The 19,962-nt window shown below is 46.5% G+C and overlaps 1 protein-coding gene across 1 annotated transcript; it reads right to left on the bottom strand.

The window, feature by feature from the left end:
• Positions 1–2,870: 2,870 nt before the first annotated feature.
• TMX1 (thioredoxin related transmembrane protein 1) lies at positions 2,871–10,126 on the bottom strand. The gene is made up of 8 exons (XM_032187845.1): positions 9,981–10,126; positions 9,775–9,890; positions 9,007–9,052; positions 8,403–8,531; positions 7,017–7,062; positions 6,829–6,930; positions 6,680–6,749; positions 2,871–5,902 (listed from the first exon to the last, which is right to left on the bottom strand). The coding sequence occupies exons 1-8, from the start codon at positions 10,124–10,126 to the stop codon at positions 5,724–5,726; spliced, it is 834 nt and encodes a 277-aa protein (XP_032043736.1). The 3' UTR covers positions 2,871–5,723.
• Positions 10,127–19,962: the final 9,836 nt, after the last annotated feature.

The following is a 19,962-nucleotide window of genomic DNA, read 5'->3' as shown; positions in this document are numbered from 1 at the left end:
GCTCCGGCCTACGGGGGACATAAAAATGTAATTTCTGTTTCTGACCAGCCAGGTGCACGCGGAGGCCACACCAAAGCCTGCTCAATGCCAAGTGCTTCGTCTCAAGTTTTGTTAAAAAAGCCCTTCTTGAATGATAATAATTAAAAAAGAGCTCGGTGTAAGTCCATGCTGCATGGCCTTCCCAAATATCTCATGAGGGGATGGGGAGAGCAGGAGGAGGACATGGTTACTCACCTCCAGAGAGCCAGGACATTTTACTGGACACCTAAGAAATCAGCTTTGCAGTTGGCAAACGGCAAGAAATAAGGGAAATGTGACTTTTTCTTGGGAGAATTAGGGGCTGAGGTGGCCTACAAGAGGAAATCAGCTGGGCTCAGCGGGCAGTGGCAAGGAAGAGAGAGAACTTGGATAGTCCGAGGAGCCAGCTGGAAGGGATTTACAGCACCGGTGCTAGCTGCAGCTCTGAGCTGCATGGAAACAGAGCGAACTCATGATGGTAATGGGCAAACAGCCCCCAGTGTCACTGTTGTGCCGCACACACTCACCTGTGGCTGAAATTACAGAGGTGGAGGATGCCATGTGTAGAGGCCAAGAAGAAATCCACACTTTGAACGCCCCTTTCCCCTTCAGTTGAGTCTCAATACAGCAAGCATGCAGAGGGAGCAGCTCTCCTGAGTGCCAAGGACACGGAGACACCCTTCCTGAGGGATTACCAGTCATACAAGGGAAAAAAATGGGGTTGCAGTTCGGGCTCAGCAAAGCATAGCTGAAACACGCTGGAAGGAGAAGCGCAGGCAACAAATTTTATCTTTACTGATGATCTTGCATTAATGGTTTCTCATCTCGCATTTTTGGAGCTTCTCGGTTTAGAAGTCACCATTTAGCTTATAAATGAACCTTCTGAAGCCAGATGCAGAAGATTTAACTGGTGACTTTTTTTTTCCCTGCAGAGATTCACAGCTATTTTACAAATTTCTCTCATTTCAAGGGCACCGGTTTTAGACAGGCATCCAGCAGCTACCAGAGCCCAGCTCCTGCACACGATGCTTCAAGGCCCACGTGCCATGGCCATGCGATGAAATGGGCTCTCGTAGAGAAGAACATCAGCTCCCAGTGCAGGATAGGCTGGGTCTCTGATCTGCCTCGCATTCAGGACCCCAACACCACGCATTCCTTCAGTTGTTGGCACTTTCTGGCTACAGCACAAAGAAGGCACCTACCAGCAGGGCAGCAGCAGGAGGAGAATCGCGGTTCACTGGGTATAGCAGAAGCTGGAAACAGGGCTCTAGAGGTTTTCTGGAAGGTTGGATTTTGCACTCAGGAAGTTAAGGTGAAATACAGCAAGTTTTACACCAGGATAATGCAGGTATTCTACTCCCTCAGATAAAGGAAATACATTTATTCCTTTCACAGGCTAATGACTACTGAAGATCAGCTGTATACCTAAGGTTTGGCTTTCTGTATCAGTTAAGAAAAAGGCTGTAAGCAATGCTAAACAGAAATGAAACTGATCTGTGAAGTATTAAAGAGCTAAACCTAGAAACCTGAAGGAAAAGGGCAGATTGAGGCAGAATCTCTTCTCCTAGAAAGTTACTGAAGTTAAAACTTCTTAGCAAGGTCAGCAAGGTAAATAAAATAAAATAAAAATAAAAATCTGACCCAACAGCAGACTGTAGGGCATTAGCCAGAAATAAAATTCAGGGAAGAAAGAGCCAAAGGTGATGCTCTTCAGGTCAAATCAAGAACTTCAGCTGATGCAAGAGACTAGACAGTTCCAGGAGACAGCCTGCCCCACCTTTGAAGACTTTACAAAGTCTTAAAGTTGATATTTTGGTGGTGCAGAACACTGAACCAATGCCATAGCTGAACGTTCTCCTTCCCTGTCACTGTTAAAACTGAAACTCTTCCAGTTTCAAAAAACAGACCCATGGCTGATGGCAATCTGGCAAACACCAGTTGCCAGCTAAGCAGACAGTTACTTTTCTGTTTCCCTCCAAGATAATTAAAATAGCTGGGATTAGCTAAGCATATTTGACTTTTAGCTGCTTTGGGCTGGTTATTGTTCTCCGCTGCACGTCATACACTGAGTGGAAGAGTAGGAAAGTCAGGCTTTTATGAGTATCCACTAATTCCCCAGGCAATGCATGTTTCTTGTTCCTGCTGGGGAAGGATTGCAGAATATTACTGCATTTTTCCAGAAAAATCCACACAGAGAGAGCGTGCACAGACAGCTACCACATTCTTCCACAAGAGATGGATGAAAGCAAGGGAGCAAATCCTTGTTTTGCCCCCAAATATCTCCTTCATTTCGGACAGCTCCAGTTTAAGCTCCCCACTACCAGAAACATTCTGACGCCGGCCACTTCAGCTGTTGGGAAGTGATGCGGTGTGTAGGTGGAAGAGGGGAGGCAGCCGGCCGTAGCTGAAGCGATTTGCATGCATACACAACATGATTTCAGGCAAAGAAGTTGCAAAGAGCTGAATTTTAAACAGCATTTGCCAACTCTAGCCTACATTCTTTTTGCAACACAAGATTTTTTTTTTCCCCTCCTCAACCATCAGTGTCTAAGCCTGGTATGCATGAAAGCTCCTTCCCAAACCGTAAAAATCATCTAACCAAAATGACTCACGCTACCACGAGAAACCCAAGCCAGGCTCAGCTAAAGACCACAAGTAGCTCAGCGCAGCTTTAGTCCAAAGAATTCCTCAGACTTGTCTTTTCAAGGAGATTTATCACAAATGGCTCATTTGCGAGAGCGTAACAGCAATTTTTTCCATGGAAACAGCTGCAGTTTTGCTCCTCTGCTATACAGACACTGTCCTAAAAAAAAGGAAAAAAGGAAAAAAAAAACAAACACTGAACACAGGAATCCAAAGCTCATGGTTTTTTACTTGAAGAATCTCTGAAATATTAAAAAACACCATTACAATTAATTTATTTCTTCCTGAATTACACTGGATGTGCTTGGTCAAGGCGAGGATACAGACACAGTCTGACTTGTGTAAAACTGATATTCAAGCATCATCAACGCACACAAAGGACAGGCTCTTATGCACATTTATTACATGGCAACCTTTGCTCTTCTTCAGTAAACATCTTCTGAATACAGATGGAAAAAAAACGATATTCACAGGACAAAATTATGTTATTATTAAAAATATGAACAGCAAGATTTACAGAGATCAGCACACGCAGGCTGCCTATGGATAATCAGAACAGCATTGTATAAATTACATCGATCATAAGCACAGGTCTGCAACAGGGGCTGGATTCCAGCAACTCAGAACACTTCTGAGTAAGAGGCAGTTTTGGAATTCAATCAGTTGCCTAAGGCAGGGAGGCAGTACAAAAAGGTAGGAGTGCAGAAGGCAAAGGCAAGGTAAATCAGTGCTAGAAGTTCTTGTTAAACCAGGAGTCTAAGATGAGGGCAAGGAAAAAAGGTCGTATTTGTTCTTCTGAACTTAAAACATGAGACAAAAGTTACCAGTATATACTTCCTGTATTGCACAACCAGTTATAAAGTAACTGAAAAATTAGAAAACCCTAAAAAAATTCTGCATTTTTAACAGCTACATTTAAATATATTCACTGAAGTTAGCCCACAGAGTTCAACTTTTAAAACTTTTTTTTTTTCTACCAAGATCATGCAGCATTTGTGTCCCGTCTTCTCGAGCCCTCTCCAAACTAATTAAATACACCATTTATCAAAGTGCTCCTACTTCCCCTCAGCACACCACAGATTTATTGCTTAATTTTCCTAGTTACAAAGGCTAACACGAAGCGTTCAGAGAATTTAAGGCAATCCTACAAGACCGACACCTTAATGGCATTTATGGCACACGCACGTCTTTGTTCCAACACCAGGAAGGAGTTTGATACTTAATGGCAGGAACACTTGGATTTTAACCAAAATGATCCTTTCAAGCATCGCAGTTGTATCTTGTCAACACCTAACCCAGCACTTGAGTAAAGTCGTTCCAGAGCACCAATGTTCAGAAAGAGAGGAGGGGAAAAAAAAAAGTCAAAGGAGGAAGTTCCAGGCTCTTATATAAGAGCTCGTTCTTACTCATCTAAGGACTTGCTGGGAGATTCACTCAGCTATTTGGATTGCTGAATCACTTCTTTCCACTCACAACACGCACGCCGAGTTATAACCTGTCAGATGTACTTAAAATGCAACTGACAAAGTGTTTAGGACTGACAAAAAACAGAAGAGTTGTTTTTTTTTTTTTTTTTTTTTTGAACAGCTTTAAGTAAACTCATTCACCTGCAAGAGCTTTGAATCTTCTTTCCCCCAATATTTCTCTCCTACCCCACAAAACTCATTACTAGCTTTTTGTTTCATGGTCTGTCTTCTTATTAATCACAAAGAGAGCCTGGCTTTAAACAGCCTTGCTGCCAGTGAAAACATTTTCAAGAGAACTTCTGTTTGTGGTCTTAATCACAACCAAGTCTGTTACTGGCACAGATTTATCAACTGCCAGTCCTGCAAGCCCACTCAGACGAATAATTAAAAATTAAAACAACAACAAAAACACACCGACAAGAACAAGCCTGTCAAAACCCCAAGCATGCTCAGCATAAGACCAACCCTTCCCTTGCAAATACTTTGGAAATTAACTGAAAGAACATGGAAAAATCTTTTTCAGGTGATGCAAGATAGCACTAGTCCAATGCTCGTGTGCATTCATTTCCGTGCAGAGTGAAAACAAATACCAGGCAGGAAACAGGAGGTCACAGGTTTTTTTTGCTTTTGTTTTAAAAGAACTAGGAGATGTTGTTTCAAGGTGGTTTTGTGAAAACAGAAAAGATGAATTTTTGAAGAAAGAAATTAAGCAGCCAGTTCGGCTTCAGACCAGGTACAGCCTGATTGGATTTGCAGTAGGATTTGGTTATGCAGACGTTATTAATGATGTATTAAAAACGAGCAGAGTCCTACAGCAGGACACACGGATGGGACTCACACTGAGCAGAGAACCCCGCGTGCAAGCTGTCCCTACCACTGAGGCTTCATAGTGCTACTTGTAATACTGCTCTGGAGCAGAACACTTCAACAAGAGGTTCATACACTTTTTATAGCCTTTTCTAAAGGAAATTGATGCAAGTTTTACCAGAAACCTGTCTGTGTCACACATGCTGCTGCTTGTACCCTCCACCCGTAAGGACTGAACTGATGAGCTCTGCTTTTCTGTTCCTCTAGATGAAGGCAGTAACCTTCATTTCTTTGGAGAAGACTGGGGTTTTTGTAGCACTCATTGTCGTAGCAGAAAGCACAAGTTGGTCGCACAGAAAGCCCAGAAAACATCCCGTAACTGAAGGAACTCCTCCCCTCAGCATTTCTTCAGAGCACAACTAGATAGGAGTTATGCTGAGAAACCTTTTTGAATGCTTTGACAGCAAACAGGTTAGTGCATTTTTCTTGGTAATGTTCCCTAATAGAGTGGTTTACATTCTATTAAAAAAAAAATCCCTACAGAACAAGTCATTTGAGAAGCCACGTCATTTCTTGGTACTCCTCTGCACACAGACAGAAGTTCCAGCCATGTGCAGCAGCAAGTTTTAGTTTTGAATACCTGATACCGAAGCCACTTTAATTCTGAATTAGTGAAATGCATCAGAACTACCACGATAGGAGTCACTCTTCTCTTCGAGCTGAAGGATTTGACATTTAACTCCTTTTGATTTGGTGACTCACGAGCACTAATCCTGCATGCAAATAACGCTAAGATTTATCCGCTGTCCCAGCAGGGTTCACTGGGCGCTGTCGCACAGCATTTGGTGACGAGTTCCTGGTAGACTCCTCCTTATCCCCTGCCTCATCATCTGAGATGTCTTCTTCGTCCGCTTCTTGTTCCTCATCCAGCTTTTTCAACAGGTGAGCTGACTCCGGAGCTAGCTTTTCTTAAAGGGAAAAGAAAACAGGTATAAAGTAATTTGAATAAAGAGTGAAATGTCTGGTGGTGTTTTTTTTGTTTTTTTTTTTGTCTTGTTTAAGAAGTATCACAGACTGGCACAGAATGTGGATGAACTTAAACTAGGTAGCACTTTCCAGCATCAGTTACTTAAATTGCTACCTTTGGTAGAACTGTTGCTAGCATGAAGTTACCCACAGGTCAGGTATTAAAGCCTACAGCCTACTAGGCAAGGTAACAAAAAAACTTCTTCCAGTTTGGGAAAAATGAGCACGGTTTCTATAAAACATAAGCTAGCATTCAGATCTTCTTCCATGTATTTTAATGTTACCTTGATAGATTCCAGAGACTAACCCCAAACTGAATCACTCACTATCCACAGAAACACGAGTCCCCTTTTAATCCTCACTTTGCCCCTAAAACAGAAGCAAATCCTGCAACGCAGCAGCAACGAGAGCTCCACAGGATAAAGCTCTCATTAAATTCCATATTTTATGGGATTTTAGAACTTGTAGGTAGAAAAATGTTATTTTTGCTGTATTTTTCTATCACCTAAAGCACAGCTTTTAAGCAATAGTTTAGCGTTAGCCTCAAATATAATCTCTCACTATAAACCCTAAAGGGCAAAAGCTGCAGTTAAAGCACAGCATCAGTCACGTGTGAAAACTTCACCATTAAATCTCCTTTCTGCAGCCCCAAGTTCTGCAGCAATTTGTATTCAGTAAGATTTACCCAAGATTGAATTTGAAGTAAACAACAGGCTTACTTGAATAAGGGTACTGCGGTGGTCTGTGTTTTTTGGAAGGGCACAGACAGTCTGCTAAGAACACCATCATCTGAAACCAAAGAAAGACGGGGTTAAAGCAAAGACACCACAGCAGACACGAGCCACTCTGCTTCAAGGGGTTCACTTACAAGTCCCAGTATCAGTCCTGAGAACAGCGTTGCCAAGGCAAAAATGGCATAAGAGCCCCAAACTGGTATTCCAACGCTTTCTGTTAAATAACCATGGCAGTGCTAGAACAAAAAAAAAACAGGAGAGTCATTTCACAGATAGCTGAATATCCTAAATATTGAAACAAAGTTGAGATCTGAGCACATACCCTGATCCACATCGACAACTGAAACAGAGCTGACATGCTGCTCATCCTGAAAGAAAGCAGAAAAAAATTAACTGAAAGCATCCAAGTCAGTCAAATGTCTGTTATCTTCTCGTTTGCCTGACTAGTCACTATTTAGCTGCACATTGAACAATTCTCTGCTCGTGCCCGGTTTCCCCTTTTGACTACTTTGGTTTTTATCTTCTGTTTTGTCTTCTCCTGCAGTAAGCACCCATTTCCCACGAAGCTATCTTTAGAACCAGCATCACCCTGCACCATATTCCACATCTGGACAACCACCAATGCCTTGACTTGGCCCTCTGGCACGTTCATTTTAATTACTTGTGTTTATATTCTAAGTTATATATGGATCAACAGCCTCTGAGAAGCCAGCTGGAACTCCATTTAAGATCCTAACATATACTAATAATTAATCATCTGGACATTATACTAAAACAAAGAACCTGTTGAAAAAGCTCAGGTTATGTAAGAACTGAGAGAACTTCAGGCAGCTGAGTTTAGCTTTGTGTTAAATACAAGTAAAAAAAGACCAGGCTATCTGCTACGGATATTCTGCTGGTTCTGACATTTCCCTGCTACTGTGAAATTTGGCATTAAGCACTGGCTACCTGTAAAAATAAAAAAAAGGAGAAATCAAAGCATGAAGACAACAGAAGTTGTTAATGGGTGAGCTGCAGAAGCAGGCAGTCATGAATAAAGACCTGCACATGCTCCTTCAATGTGCACAAAGGAGCTGTGCTGTACCCTTCCAATAGAAAACCTACTAATCCTGAAATTAGTACCCGATTTCATGTGTTCCTTGGTGGGGAGATAATACATTGTAAGAAAACTACACGGTTTGGAGATTCAAATAGCATTGCAAGTAGAGAACATAATGAAGCTGAGCTTTTTAGAAGACAAAAATGGAAGATTTCAATCTAGCATAACACTTCATGAAGTGAACCAACGATCCCAAACCTGCTTAAACCCCAGGACAATCAGCACAGGTCAGTCACTGCAGTGACAGCTGACATCTCTCAAATGAGATGAGAAACCACGAACAACTGGCTTTGTTTGCCTCTGCCAATCTCATTCCCACCACGCCGTACTGCTCAGTTACTCGACTGCTCTGGAGCCACCCCTCTCCCCACCCCACAGCACGTGCAGTAACCACCGAGAACATTTCCCAGCCGCAGAACACATCCTGTGCACAGCCCCGTTGCCAGCCCCGAGTTGCTGCGTGAGCTGTTAACAACCCAGGGCCTGTACCGACCCGTCCTTCCCCACGCAGCACCAGGTGGAGCACGTACGTGCTGCATCTCTCCCACCACGTCCTTCAAGTGCACGTGTTTGACAAAAAGCGATTATAAAAATCACACCAAAACTTACAGGAAAGAGGAAGGACCAAACCACGACGAAACCGGCTCAATGGATTTCCATTCCTGGTCACTGATGAAGTTGATGAAGTCAGTTTTAGTTCTTGCGCCCTGGTATTTCCGAAACACCCCATCTTTACAGCTGTAAAGGAAGAACAGAACAAGTCCTTTATTTCAGGCAGCTGAAACATTTGTTTTCACTCAACATCTTCCCTCCCCGCCCTTTTTCCTTTGAGTTTTGCTTTGCTGTAGATGATACTGGCTCCGACTTGTTTTCTAAGAACCCTGACTGCACAAATCCTGGTTTGCTCAGGCTGCAATTCCATCCAGAGATAAGGATCTTCCTAACGCACTTGCCACCCAGCAGCACTAATATCAACCTACAGAGAAAAGATTGCAAAAGGGGAACACCCATGAAAAGATGGAATAAATATGGCCTGAGGGCAAAGAGGAGGAAAGCACTGGTGGCACTGTAAGGTCACTGGAGATAAGGCAATGGATGTCTCTGTGTAGAGACACTCATGTTTTTAAAAAGCATGGTAAATCTCATTTGCTTAGACCCAAAAAGCATAAAAAGTTATTTCCTCTTCAAACAAAAAGTCACACTGCATACTTACTGATAGATGGTAGGAAGAGCTGTTATGACAAATCGCCCGCTTAATCCTGTGGAAAAGAAAAAAAAAAGTTATATTCAGAGAAGTACAGAATTGTTGTATAAAAGGAACAGCTGGAACTGTTATTATACACCCAAATAAAAGCAGCTGCTCCTAGGTGATCACATGAACTTGTGTGTATCAAACAGCACACCTTCTAAAGGAAGGGGCTATAAAAAATGGGAGAAAACTTCTCCACAGGTGATGGGAGAAGAGATGGCTGAGGGTAACCACTCCACTCAACATTTGGGCTGCACCTCTTTAAATATGCTTTTTTTTTTTTGTCCACAAGGAGGTGCAGACTCCAGTGCTCACCGAAAACAAACCGAGTGAGGCAAGTTTCAGAAGTTCTTGCATGCCTTCAGAGAAAGCACCACCTTCAGCAGTTTTTACAAATCCCTTATGAACAGGAGAGCAGATCAGGGAAGCGAGCTTCAGCAGAGAGAAACCTGTTGCTCATGCTCCCTTTTATTAATAGTACAGAAAAGACTAAAGGTAAATTTTTAAGTCTGCACAGTACTTAATGAAAAGAAGCATTTCCTCGAAGCCTTCCCATTCAGTCCCCAAAGAAGCCTCCCCGTTGCATTTTGTGCCCCGGCAGCCCGGACAGCCCACTGCCTAGTGCCCGAGCTGCCGCCCAGAGCCCAGACCCCACCTCCCACCTCCCCCAGTTCCCCAAAGCCGCCCCCCCCCACACCCCCCCACACCCTCCCCTTAGGCTCCCCGCCCCACCTGGCTGCTCCGTGACGTCCACCTTGGCGATATTCACATCCAGATCCTCCCCCCACTCAGCAAACTTCTCCCACTCAGGCTGCAGGCTCTGGCAGGCGGGGCACCAGGGCGCGTAGCTGCGGCAGGACACGGAAACCATCACCGGGGGGAGGCCTCCAGGAACCCCTCTCCCTCCCCATTACCCACCCCGGTCCCCAAAAACTCACAACTCCACCATCCACTCGCCGTGCAGCAGCTCCCTCCACGTGCCGTCCGACAGCACCCGCACTGGGCTCGGCCTGCCCAGCGCGGCGGCGCCGCCGGCCGCCAGGAGCAGCGCCAGCAGAGCGCGCCGCCACCCGACCGCCGCCATCTTGCGCCGCCGCGCTTCTGCCTTCCGCAGCGTGCTCTGCGTGCGACGTCATCGCGCACGCCCCGCCCCCCTCCCCGTCCGCCGCGCGCCTGTGGGAGGGGATAGGGGCGGGGTTAAGGCGAGGGACAGCCTATAGGGCGTCGAGTTGCGGGGAGGGGGGGTGGGGTTAGCCAATCACGGCTCGCGGGCGCTGCGGCTGGCCAATGGGGGGTGGCTGGGCTTCTCCCGCCGCCATGTTGAGCGGGATGGGTGAGGCGGGAGGGTCTGAGCCCGCCGCCATGTTGGGAGGGGCTGGGTGAGGCGGGAGGGGCCGCCATGTTGCAGAGCTGCTCCAACCCTATGGGGCTGCTGTGCGCTGAGGGCTCCTCTTCCCCTCTACACCTCACGGGCAGACCTTTAAATGTGAATAAAGAGCTGAAACAAAGGCTGTGAATGTGTGCTGTGTCCTTTTTTCTACCTGAGGGGGAGAGAGCTGGGGGTGCTTGGGGCAGGCTGTGGTGGGAGGGGAGGGGAGGAAGCGGGCAAGGCTGAGCTGGAAGGTCACAGGGAAAAACATGGCAATTCATGGCAGTTCAGGAGTTAGAATCATAGAATCACAGAGTCAGTAGGGTTGGAAAAGCCCTCCAAGATCACCTGGTCCACCAGCACCACGTCCAACCTCTCCTTCAACACCCCCAGGGGCGGTGACGCCACCACCTCCCTGGGCAAGTTTGTTGATACCTTAAGGTATTCAAGGGGATTAATCTATTTTTTGATACGCACATATCACCAAATCAAACAATCACCAAAGCTAGAAGAGATCTCCAAGATCACCCAGTCCAACCCCTGACCTAACACTAAAGTCCTCCACTAAGCCATATCACTGCATACATCCTCTCCACAAAGTTTTTGCCAGCTCTCGATCAGAAGAGGCTGTGGTAATGTAATGTCACCTTTTCTGACTGGATCGTTTCTTTCCCTGCATCTTTCACAGGGGCTTTTGCCAGAATTTAATATCCCACAATTTAGGGCTTTGGCAGGTGGAGAGAGCTAGTCTGGAGCAGCCATTAGAGGAGGGCAGGGAAAGGAATAAATCAGCATTTGGGATTTTTTTTTTTAATTTTGGCATCTTTTCCGTAGTACAATGTGTATGTTCCTCCTGTATGAGGACACTAAGGCATTAGTAAGGACTTGATGAAGGTTATTATTCATTGATTCAGGGTTCAGGAACAACTCACTGCTGGCAGCACTCTCACTGCCATTCTGCTTTAGTCATAACTGTGGTTTTTTTTTTTTGAAAATTTTGTTACAGAAAATCCAAGAACACTTCAGTTCTTCATCAGTCACGAGATGCTAAGAGCTGTCTTCAGTTCTTCAGAGTAGTGGTACACATCCTGATAATTTAAGATGTATTCAGGAATAAGATGATGCTTATCAATTGTGCTGCGTTACTGTTGTGTGGAGGTCGGGTGCCTACCAAGCCACATGGCTTTGATCTACATCCTAGGAGAAGTGGCTGGATGCAGGGTCTCACCTCTCTTACATGCTGAACAGGAGGATAATTAAACGTGCCTTACCAAACAGCTGTGTCCACACAGATGACTGAACAGAGGATGAATTTGATTTCATCCATGTGTGTGTTAACAAAAGAAAAAACAGAATAGAGGCTACAACAGGAGCAAATGGCAACACAGCCTTCAGATGACACCACAGGAGAGCTCTTCAGGGACCGAATCCCACCTAGAAGGGCACGTGTGGGACTGAGAGATGGGGAGAGTGATTTTGCCATTTAACGCTGCTGTGCTCAAGGAGAAAGGAGCTGGTAGGCGTTTACTGTAAATAAAGAGTAGTTTCAGAGGCACACTAAGCTCCCTATGGAAACAGCTTGAAAGATCCACAAAAATATGACTTCATACCTCCTCTTCTCTTGGTACTAATAATTATTTTAATTAATAACTACTGTGGATTACTCCTCATCTCCGTTAGTATTACACTGACATTTTCTTGCTTCTTTGAAAAGTTTTGAGGCATTTGAAAACAAGCAGACCTTGGCCATATCTTTTATGCATGCATCCTCTCGCCTGTTCAGCCCTCCCAAACTGTAAGAGCAATGTTTGCCCTTTCAAGGCTTATAATAGAATAAAGAGATTTAATAACCAACCCAACAGGAGATGACGCTGAGTGCCTTTAACACACGAACACAGCTCCTGATTCTACCACCCCTTTTCCCTTTCTTTTGTGCCTGCTCTGTTACCGTGAAGGAAAAAATGTCTTATTTTAGAAACGGGCAGAGGATGGAGGCACAGCACGGCTTTAACCTACTCGTCACCACCATCCAGTCCCCTTCTCTCCTCTTATTCTCCCTTGAAGGTATGATGCTCCTCTGCAGGAGCAATCTCAGGTACCTCAGCGTTCACAAAGCTGCAGATCCCCGTGGCTTTGATTTTGATGGAGCTACTATGTCTCCAAGACCATCCTGGGATTGCCCTTCTCCACTTATTCCTCAATCTGAAGAGGGATCCTCAGGCCTCGAGGTTCTTTCCCTTTGCAGGTTGTATGGTCTAAGTTGAAGCCCAACATATATTAAACAGCTTTTGGTACCGATCCTTAATGAGTTCTCTTTTTTCAGAGTTTGTCCACACATCCTGGTGTACAGAAGGGATAAAAAATGCATGATCCAGACTGTCAGAGGTGCTCTGCTGGCATTTACATTCAATTAAAGTGTTTGCACAAAGAGGTTTGTGTGCTGTGATCTGTGCTTTTACCAGCATATCGCACCTTTAAAACCAACTTTGGCCTCAGTTTGCACCACCACCCAAAAGGGAAAGGATGATCAGTGGGGAAAACACCCTTGATCCCTAAGGACCATCGTGGACCTGCCATCCTTTTGGCAAACCCCAAAAACTGTCCGCATCCCCCGAGAGAGCCCCGAGCGGTCCTGCAAAGCACCGGCCCCTCTGGTGGGGTGGTGGAGATCCTCAGGGGCAAATTCCCATCTGTAAAATCAACCCCACAGTGCTAAGCAGGTCCCTTTTCCCCTGCCTGGTAGGGTGAACCCACAGGGGATCGGTTTGGGATTTCTTTTCGCTGCCACACGGCGGCAGGGCTGAGGCTGCTTCTAGACAGGGAGGAAAGCGAAAAAAAATCCTCTTGGTTAGGAATGACCCGCATTGCCTGCTAGGGCATCCTGTTAGAGCATGGTGTCCTAGCGGAGGGCTTTTTCTGTGCCTGGTAATGCTCTTTCTCCTATTTTTAGGTTGATTTTTCTAAGAAGATGGGGTACAGGTGCTCAGTCTGCAGTTCTTCCCCCCGCACCGCACCGCTTTGGTCATTTTGGCCAAGGCCAGGGTTACAAAAATACCAGGTCTCTGTAAGCTCCACAATCAGTTAGGACAGAGTAAGTGCTACTGATGCACAGAAAGAGGCTGAAACACAAGTTTAGGTTATTATTAGAGACAGAAGAGGAGTTATGAGTATTTTAGCTGCAGGGAAAGGTTTGCTCAGCAAGAACACTTGTCAGAGACGGGAGATTCAGCCATGAGACACTTGAGCCCAGGAAACAAGGCCTCCTGCCCACAGAGCTTTATTTTTTTTTATTATTATTATTATTTCTAATAAAATATGGAAGATGATAAAGCAAAAAATGACTGCGCAACCAAGATATCATCTTCTTTTTTCTTTTTTTTTCTTAATGACATCTGTGCCTCAGAAAAACAGATCCCGCAGGTAGGAGTGGGAGGAGAAAGAGTCTGCTTCCTTCGGAGTTTGTTTTCTTTCAGACTGCGAGTGAAAAACCAAGACCAAAGTGCCTGAATGCCTCAACATATCGCCCAAAGCTAGAGCCACAGAGACGAACAAATTTGGTGAATTCAAACAGTTCCGTAAGCGGTCAAAAATGGGAAAAACATCCATGCCAATTCACCCACTCTCTTCCTTTTTTCTTTTTCTTTTTTTTTCAGAATGTTAATTCAACTATATTTGAAACGCGAACAACTTGAACCAGCCCTATTTCTGCATATTTTCTCTCTCTTTTTTTTTTTTTTTTTTAAGTTCCCTTACATTTCCTGATGGCAAGCTGAACCGAACCAGACAAATGATGGGGAGGAACCCCGGGGCTGTCTGCCTGGGGCCGAGCTTTTGAAGGGCCACTTGGGGAGAGCAGAGTGCTGGCCAGGTCATTATTTCAAGCTCTGCAGTCCCTGGGGGAGGTACAGCATCAGAGCCCTGACCTGATTTACAGAGGCTGCGTTTATGAAATGCCAGGAGATTATGCAGAGAGCGTTCCTGCAAGGGATCATATGAGGCAGGAGACGTGAAGTCATTGTCCTGGAGCCCAAGGTGAAAGCAGGCTGACCACGAAAGTCATAGGAAGGCCTCGGGCTGTCTTTTGTACCGCTGTAGGAACATGGGCTGATCCTACCTAATTTATTTGGCTGTTTTCTAGCTTCAGCCTTATGGCAAAATTGGCCACTCTTACAGGCTTCAGTGTCTGAAGGATTAAAGTCAAGAGCTAACTGCTTTTTTGCAGCTCTGGGTTTCCAGCCTCATCCTCCTTCCTCCCAGCACCGGAGCTGCCCCAGCGTGGGCTCACGGGGTCCGAGGACCGCGTTTTGGGGTTTTGAGTCCTCGAAAGCTTCAGCTTCATCGCAAGAGCTTCGCTGCCTCGGCTCCTGCCGTTATGCAACGCGCTCCTGGCTGCAGCTTGCGTCAGCTGCTGCAAATGCTCTGCGCAGCACGGTTTGCTTCGGGAGACCTCGGAATTACACCAGCCCCTCTCGCATCCACCATCCGCAAGCCGTTCCCCTCGGTGTGCTGAGAAACTCCGGCAACTGCTAATTATTCAGTAATGAAGTGCCTCTCCAGGGTCATCCTTGTAAATCTGGCCTCTCCCAGTCACTGTTTGCTCATTAGGTAGCGGTTTTCTCAATGCAAAAGCAAATTCTCTGCTTTGTGTTTGATTGGATTACAAAATTGCCTTAAACTCGGCGGAGATGATTAGGGAAAGTGTGTCTTTGCGCAGCAGTTACCATGGGAACGAAAGCGGAGAGATCTTTATAAACCAAAAGTCAAACAGATTGTGTTGCAGACAATTAATATTGTCTCGCATGTTTATTCATTTGCTTTAACTCTTTCAAGCAGCATTCCGAAATAGCTTTATAAATAAAATATAATGTGTGTGTCATCGCTTTTTTAGCATCGGGTGCTGCGCCAAAGAGACTCAGCGCCTTGGAGGATTCATCCCCCTCCTCTCTCGCAAGGGCACCTTGCTCCCACTCCAGCACTAATTAACTTCGCCTTCCTCTTTGGCTTTGCCTCTCAGGAACATCTCGAGGCGTCAGGACACCTCGGGGGGCTCCCAGATAGGATTCGGTGTGGGAATGGGACACTTATGGGGAGAAGTGTCAGGGCTCCCATCCCGTCTGCTCCCATCGCTTCTCCTGGGGTAACTCCTCTGCTGTCTTTTCTAGCTCCCTGGCCTTCTCAAACCTTCCCCTCCTCCAGTTCCAGGTTTGACACTTTAGGGAAAGGCAGAAAAACTGACCAGGTACCAGCAGCTGAGCCTCTGCTCCCTGTTCTCTCCCCCCAAGCCCTCCTCTTCATCCCACCCCATCTCGATTTCCCTCCCATGCCCTCAGCTCCCCTCCCCAATATCTCACCATCCTCTGGCTCATATACAACACCTCTTTCACCTCTTAAAAAATAATTAGGGTTGTGCCAAAGGCCCACGTCCCACTCCAGCAGTTTCCATTTACCTTTCTCGACTGCACCCAGCTGCCGTACCGACAGCATCACCCCTCGCCCTGCCTGCCATTGCCCTCGTGCTCCCATTAGTTTTGAACTAATTAATTAACTGATAGAACTCTTGTTGCGTTCATGGCTTTCCTGGGGCAAGGTTTTGTCCTGCGCCCCTCGGAGCAGGGTTTTGGTGTGAGAACAGCTCCAAAAAACAGAAACAAGGCTGAAGAAAGCCGCGTTCGCCGCACATTTGGCTCATTTCACGCTGCTGCTCAGACCACAGGGCTGTGCCACAGCAGCTGCTCGCTTCCTCCCACCCCAGATCAGCTCCTGCTTCTTCCCTCACCCTCCCCATTTCCACACTTTCCCCGTGGCAGCAGGCAGCCAGCTTGGCAAGATCCAGCAGGACCAGCAGAAGGCAAATTCCTGCAGCAAGGGTGGCGGAGCCACCGAATTTCCAAAATCGGGGACGAGCTGAGATAACCTTGGAGAAACACGGGCAAGAGCTGGCGCTGCGTGAAGCAAGCTGCCTGTCTTCTGTAGCTTCAGCCTCAGCCTGCTGAACTGATATGAGCAGAAACCTTCCCAAATATTTGTGCCAAGGCTGGAATACATCAGCGTGCAAGGGTTCAGCTTGGGGGTGAAAAGAGACTGAAAGCGAGGGAAATGTCAGGCAGCCAGGAGTGCCAGTGTTGCTCCTTCCTCTGCTGACAGCGTTTTGCCACGGAAGATGCACAAACCAGGGCGTTTACTCTTGTTTTGCAGTGATTTACTCGTGTTTTACAGGATGTACTCTCGTTGTACAGGATGTACTCTCGTTTTCAGGAGACGGTGAACGCCGTGCTGATGGAAACCCATTTGCTGTGCTTTAGCGACAAGAAACCTGCCCTGAGGCCAGCACAGGAACCTGCCCGAGGGTGTCCAAAGACATACAAGGGGAAATTTTATTAAATTAATTGCCTTTTAAAACACCACTTTTTTTTAAGAGGAAGGTCTGTGCAGGGTATTCCTGTGCTGATTTAGGAGCTCCTGCAAAAGCTGCGTGCACGGGGCTTGTTCAGGCGACGGAAAATAGGCCATGTTCAGCTACGAAATGTGCTATGATGCTATGAAATATGGCAATGAAAACATCCCAGTTTGGGCCCAGTTTCTCTCTTCAAAAGCCAGTGAGGCAGGGGAGATGTCAGCAATGCCTCGTGTTTCACTGCCGCCACGGGAAGCGATGCCTGTGCAACAGGGGGGGCTGGAACCAGCAAAGAGAACCAGCAAAAGCTTGCTGGCACCACTGCTTTCCAGTTCAGTCCCAGTCCCAGCCTGGCACAAGGTGTAAAAATCCAACCTGTCCTTTCAGCGAGGTCTCTGGGGCTGGAGGAGCTCTCCTGGGTAGCTGAGAGGGCAGCGATTCTGCTTCTGAAGCCAGGAATAAATCCTTGAGATGCACAAGGTGATCTGGAACAGAGCCCAGCATTTCGCTGCTGTCAGTTGGTGGCTCTCCAGAAGGTTTTGCTGGATTATTGGGGCAGATTGGATTAAATTCTCCTCCTGGATACGGAAGTCACAAGGAGCCTCGGAAGGGGGACGCGTTTCTGCGGTCAGAAGGAGCGGGCGCTGGCTGCCTGTCGGCAGGGAGCCCGCTGCTCCTTTTTGAAAAAAAAGGTTTTAAAATCAATTTGGCATTTTTTCTTTGCCCTCTGACAGTACCTTTCCAGAGCAGCCGTGCGTTTCCCGTGCTCGCTTTAATGGATCTCTTCTCGCAAGGTTTTCCAAACACCTCCCCTTCTATTTTTATAACCAATATTTGATATTTTTTTTTCTGCTTCCCGAGCTGCTGTCCCACACCCAGGGCTCCCCACGCAGGCAGCCCTGATGAGGAGGTTGGCCACCTTAATGCATCCAAACAGGGTAAAATCAACTCTCCCTCCATCTCTTGAAGACAGAGCAGGAAGTTTTCTCCATTCGCAGTTTGCCTCTCCTGACTTCTCTCCCAGTGGATGCTCACCAACAGGATGGAAAAATAAGGAGCCCGGTTAGAAAGGTCCAAAGGCAAAAGAAGCAAGTTGGCAGCAACAACATTGCTCAGTGCAAGAAACTTGTCTGAAACCACAGCCTGAAAACTGTGCTGACCATATTTCTTATCCTGCACCCAAATTTGGAGTCTCAGTTGTCCAGAAACAAGGATAAACAATGCTTCCCTCCTCACTACACAATTATGACTTTTATAAGAGCCAAAAATCACACAATATTCCTGGCTATCCTGAACCTAACAGCAGCACAGAATTCTTTGCCATAAATCAGATGTCCTTGTACAATTACTTACACGATGCTTCTTATTTTTTTCCCCTTTACAAGCCCTTGGAATGGCCAGTGACTTCATTGTACACCAAAAAACACCTCTCGACATTGCCATAAGCACACACAAGTCCTTCAAACTCTTCGAACGTAAACGAAATGGGCAAATTAGTGATGCACAGCAAAGCATCCGCTGGTTGGAGTTGCACGGATGTTTCTTTTCCCTGAAGAGAACACTGGTGAAATTTCCGAATCATATTTTGAGCCTGCTCTCCATTTAACAGAGTGACAAATGCTGCCAGAGACCAAAGCAAGAGACATCGCTTCTTACTTTACAGAGAAGCGCTGTAGCCCCCCTCGCCTTCAAGAAAAAACAACACAAAACCCAGCAGTAGAAGGCAGGGGAAAAATAAGAGTTTGGGATTTACTCTGAAGACACAGCACATAAAAAGAAATGCTGCAATATGTACTTAAACATCTGAGAAACGTAGCTATACAAAACCTCACTGCTTGTAACACGACAGAGTTTTACATCGGGGAAACAAAAGGTAATTACATTTTCTACTTAGGTCAACATATTGGTGATTCAGCTACATTTCTCTGAAGGCAGCATCCATACATTCTCACTAGGGATTTGCTGCATCTTTGCTGCATTTTGAGTCTCTAGGAGATTTCCCCAAATTGCAGAATCCCAGACCGGCTGAGGCTGGAGGCCAACCCCTGCTCAAGCAGGGCCACCAGAGCTGGTTGCCCATGACCGTGCCCAGCCGGCTTTTGAAGACGTCCAAGGACAAAGACGGAGCCGTCTCTTTGGGCAGCCCCAAACAGCACCAAAACGTTTCACGTAAGAGAAAGAAAGATGCAAGTCTACAGCTCTGGCTGAGACATCCTCAGCACTGTCAGGCACTTGCAGACACAGGGTTGGGCACTGGACATCTTTCATACCCAAAGTGTGAAGTATCACCTCCAGACAGCAAACATTTTTCTGCTGCAATTGAGCCTTCAAACCCACAAATCTCAGCAGCAAGTACCACACAAATCTTTACAATGTGGCAGTGGGTAGGCAGCACCTGCAGGATTTGATGCTCTTGTAACCTTTGCTGAGCTGCTGATCTTCAAACCGATCTTACAGCTGCTGAATTTCCCTCCCCAGAATTACAAGCAGCTGTTGGTTGTTGTTAGACTTTTATTTTACTTTATTTTACTTTATTTTATTTAACTGCTTCTTCTGCTTGGTGGGCACTGGTCCTGGTGATGCCATGGCCATGTCACAGGGGACAGAATGTTGGCGGTGGCCGTGTCACAGGGGGAGCAGCTATAAAAGGGCCGCAGCAGGCCAGGCCGGCCAGTCCAGCCGAGGAGCAGCCAGATGAGTTGGGGCTGAGGAGGGAGAGGAGAGGCCCTCCAGGGCAATGAAGGGCGGCCGCTCCCCTCCAGCTGTTTTTTTTTATTATTTATTATTACAGATAGAATCCTGGAAAACGACAGAGCAAGACGGCCTTCAACATTCAACAGGAGAGATCCCTGGACTCCATGGCCACATGATAAGGAAGGTCAACACCCAGTCCCTTCCCGTATTGTGCCGCTGGCACCAGCCCCACTGATGTCACGGCCACATCACAGTGGGGCTGGTGACAGGGTGGGCCCAGGAGATGCCTGGTATTACACATGGGCAGTTCTCTTGTTGCCTAGCCTCAGCGCTGGACACGGACGCGAGCCCATGACACGACAACATTCTGCAGGACAGATCCTTGGACTCCATGGCCACATGCTGAGGAAGGTCAACTCCCAATCTTCCCACATTGTGCTGCTGGCACAGGCCCTGGTGATGT

This window comes from Aythya fuligula, chromosome 5 (genome assembly GCF_009819795.1).
Source record: "Aythya fuligula isolate bAytFul2 chromosome 5, bAytFul2.pri, whole genome shotgun sequence".
Classification (NCBI taxonomy): domain Eukaryota; kingdom Metazoa; phylum Chordata; class Aves; order Anseriformes; family Anatidae; genus Aythya; species Aythya fuligula.
Note: the sequence above shows the minus strand (reverse complement) of the source record. Positions and strands in the feature narration are given on the sequence as shown.

Coding starts and splice junctions, on each gene's coding strand:
- TMX1 (XM_032187845.1), bottom strand. CDS start 10,126: ATGGCGGCGGTCGGGTGGCGGCGCGCTCTGCTGGCGCTGCTCCTGGCG. Junction 9,891..9,980: donor GGCGAGTGGATGGTGGAGTT/GTGAGTTTTTGG, acceptor GTCCTGCCGCAG/CTACGCGCCCTGGTGCCCCG. Junction 7,063..8,402: donor TTTGGTCCTTCCTCTTTCCT/GTAAGTTTTGGT, acceptor GCTTTCTTTCAG/GATGAGCAGCATGTCAGCTC.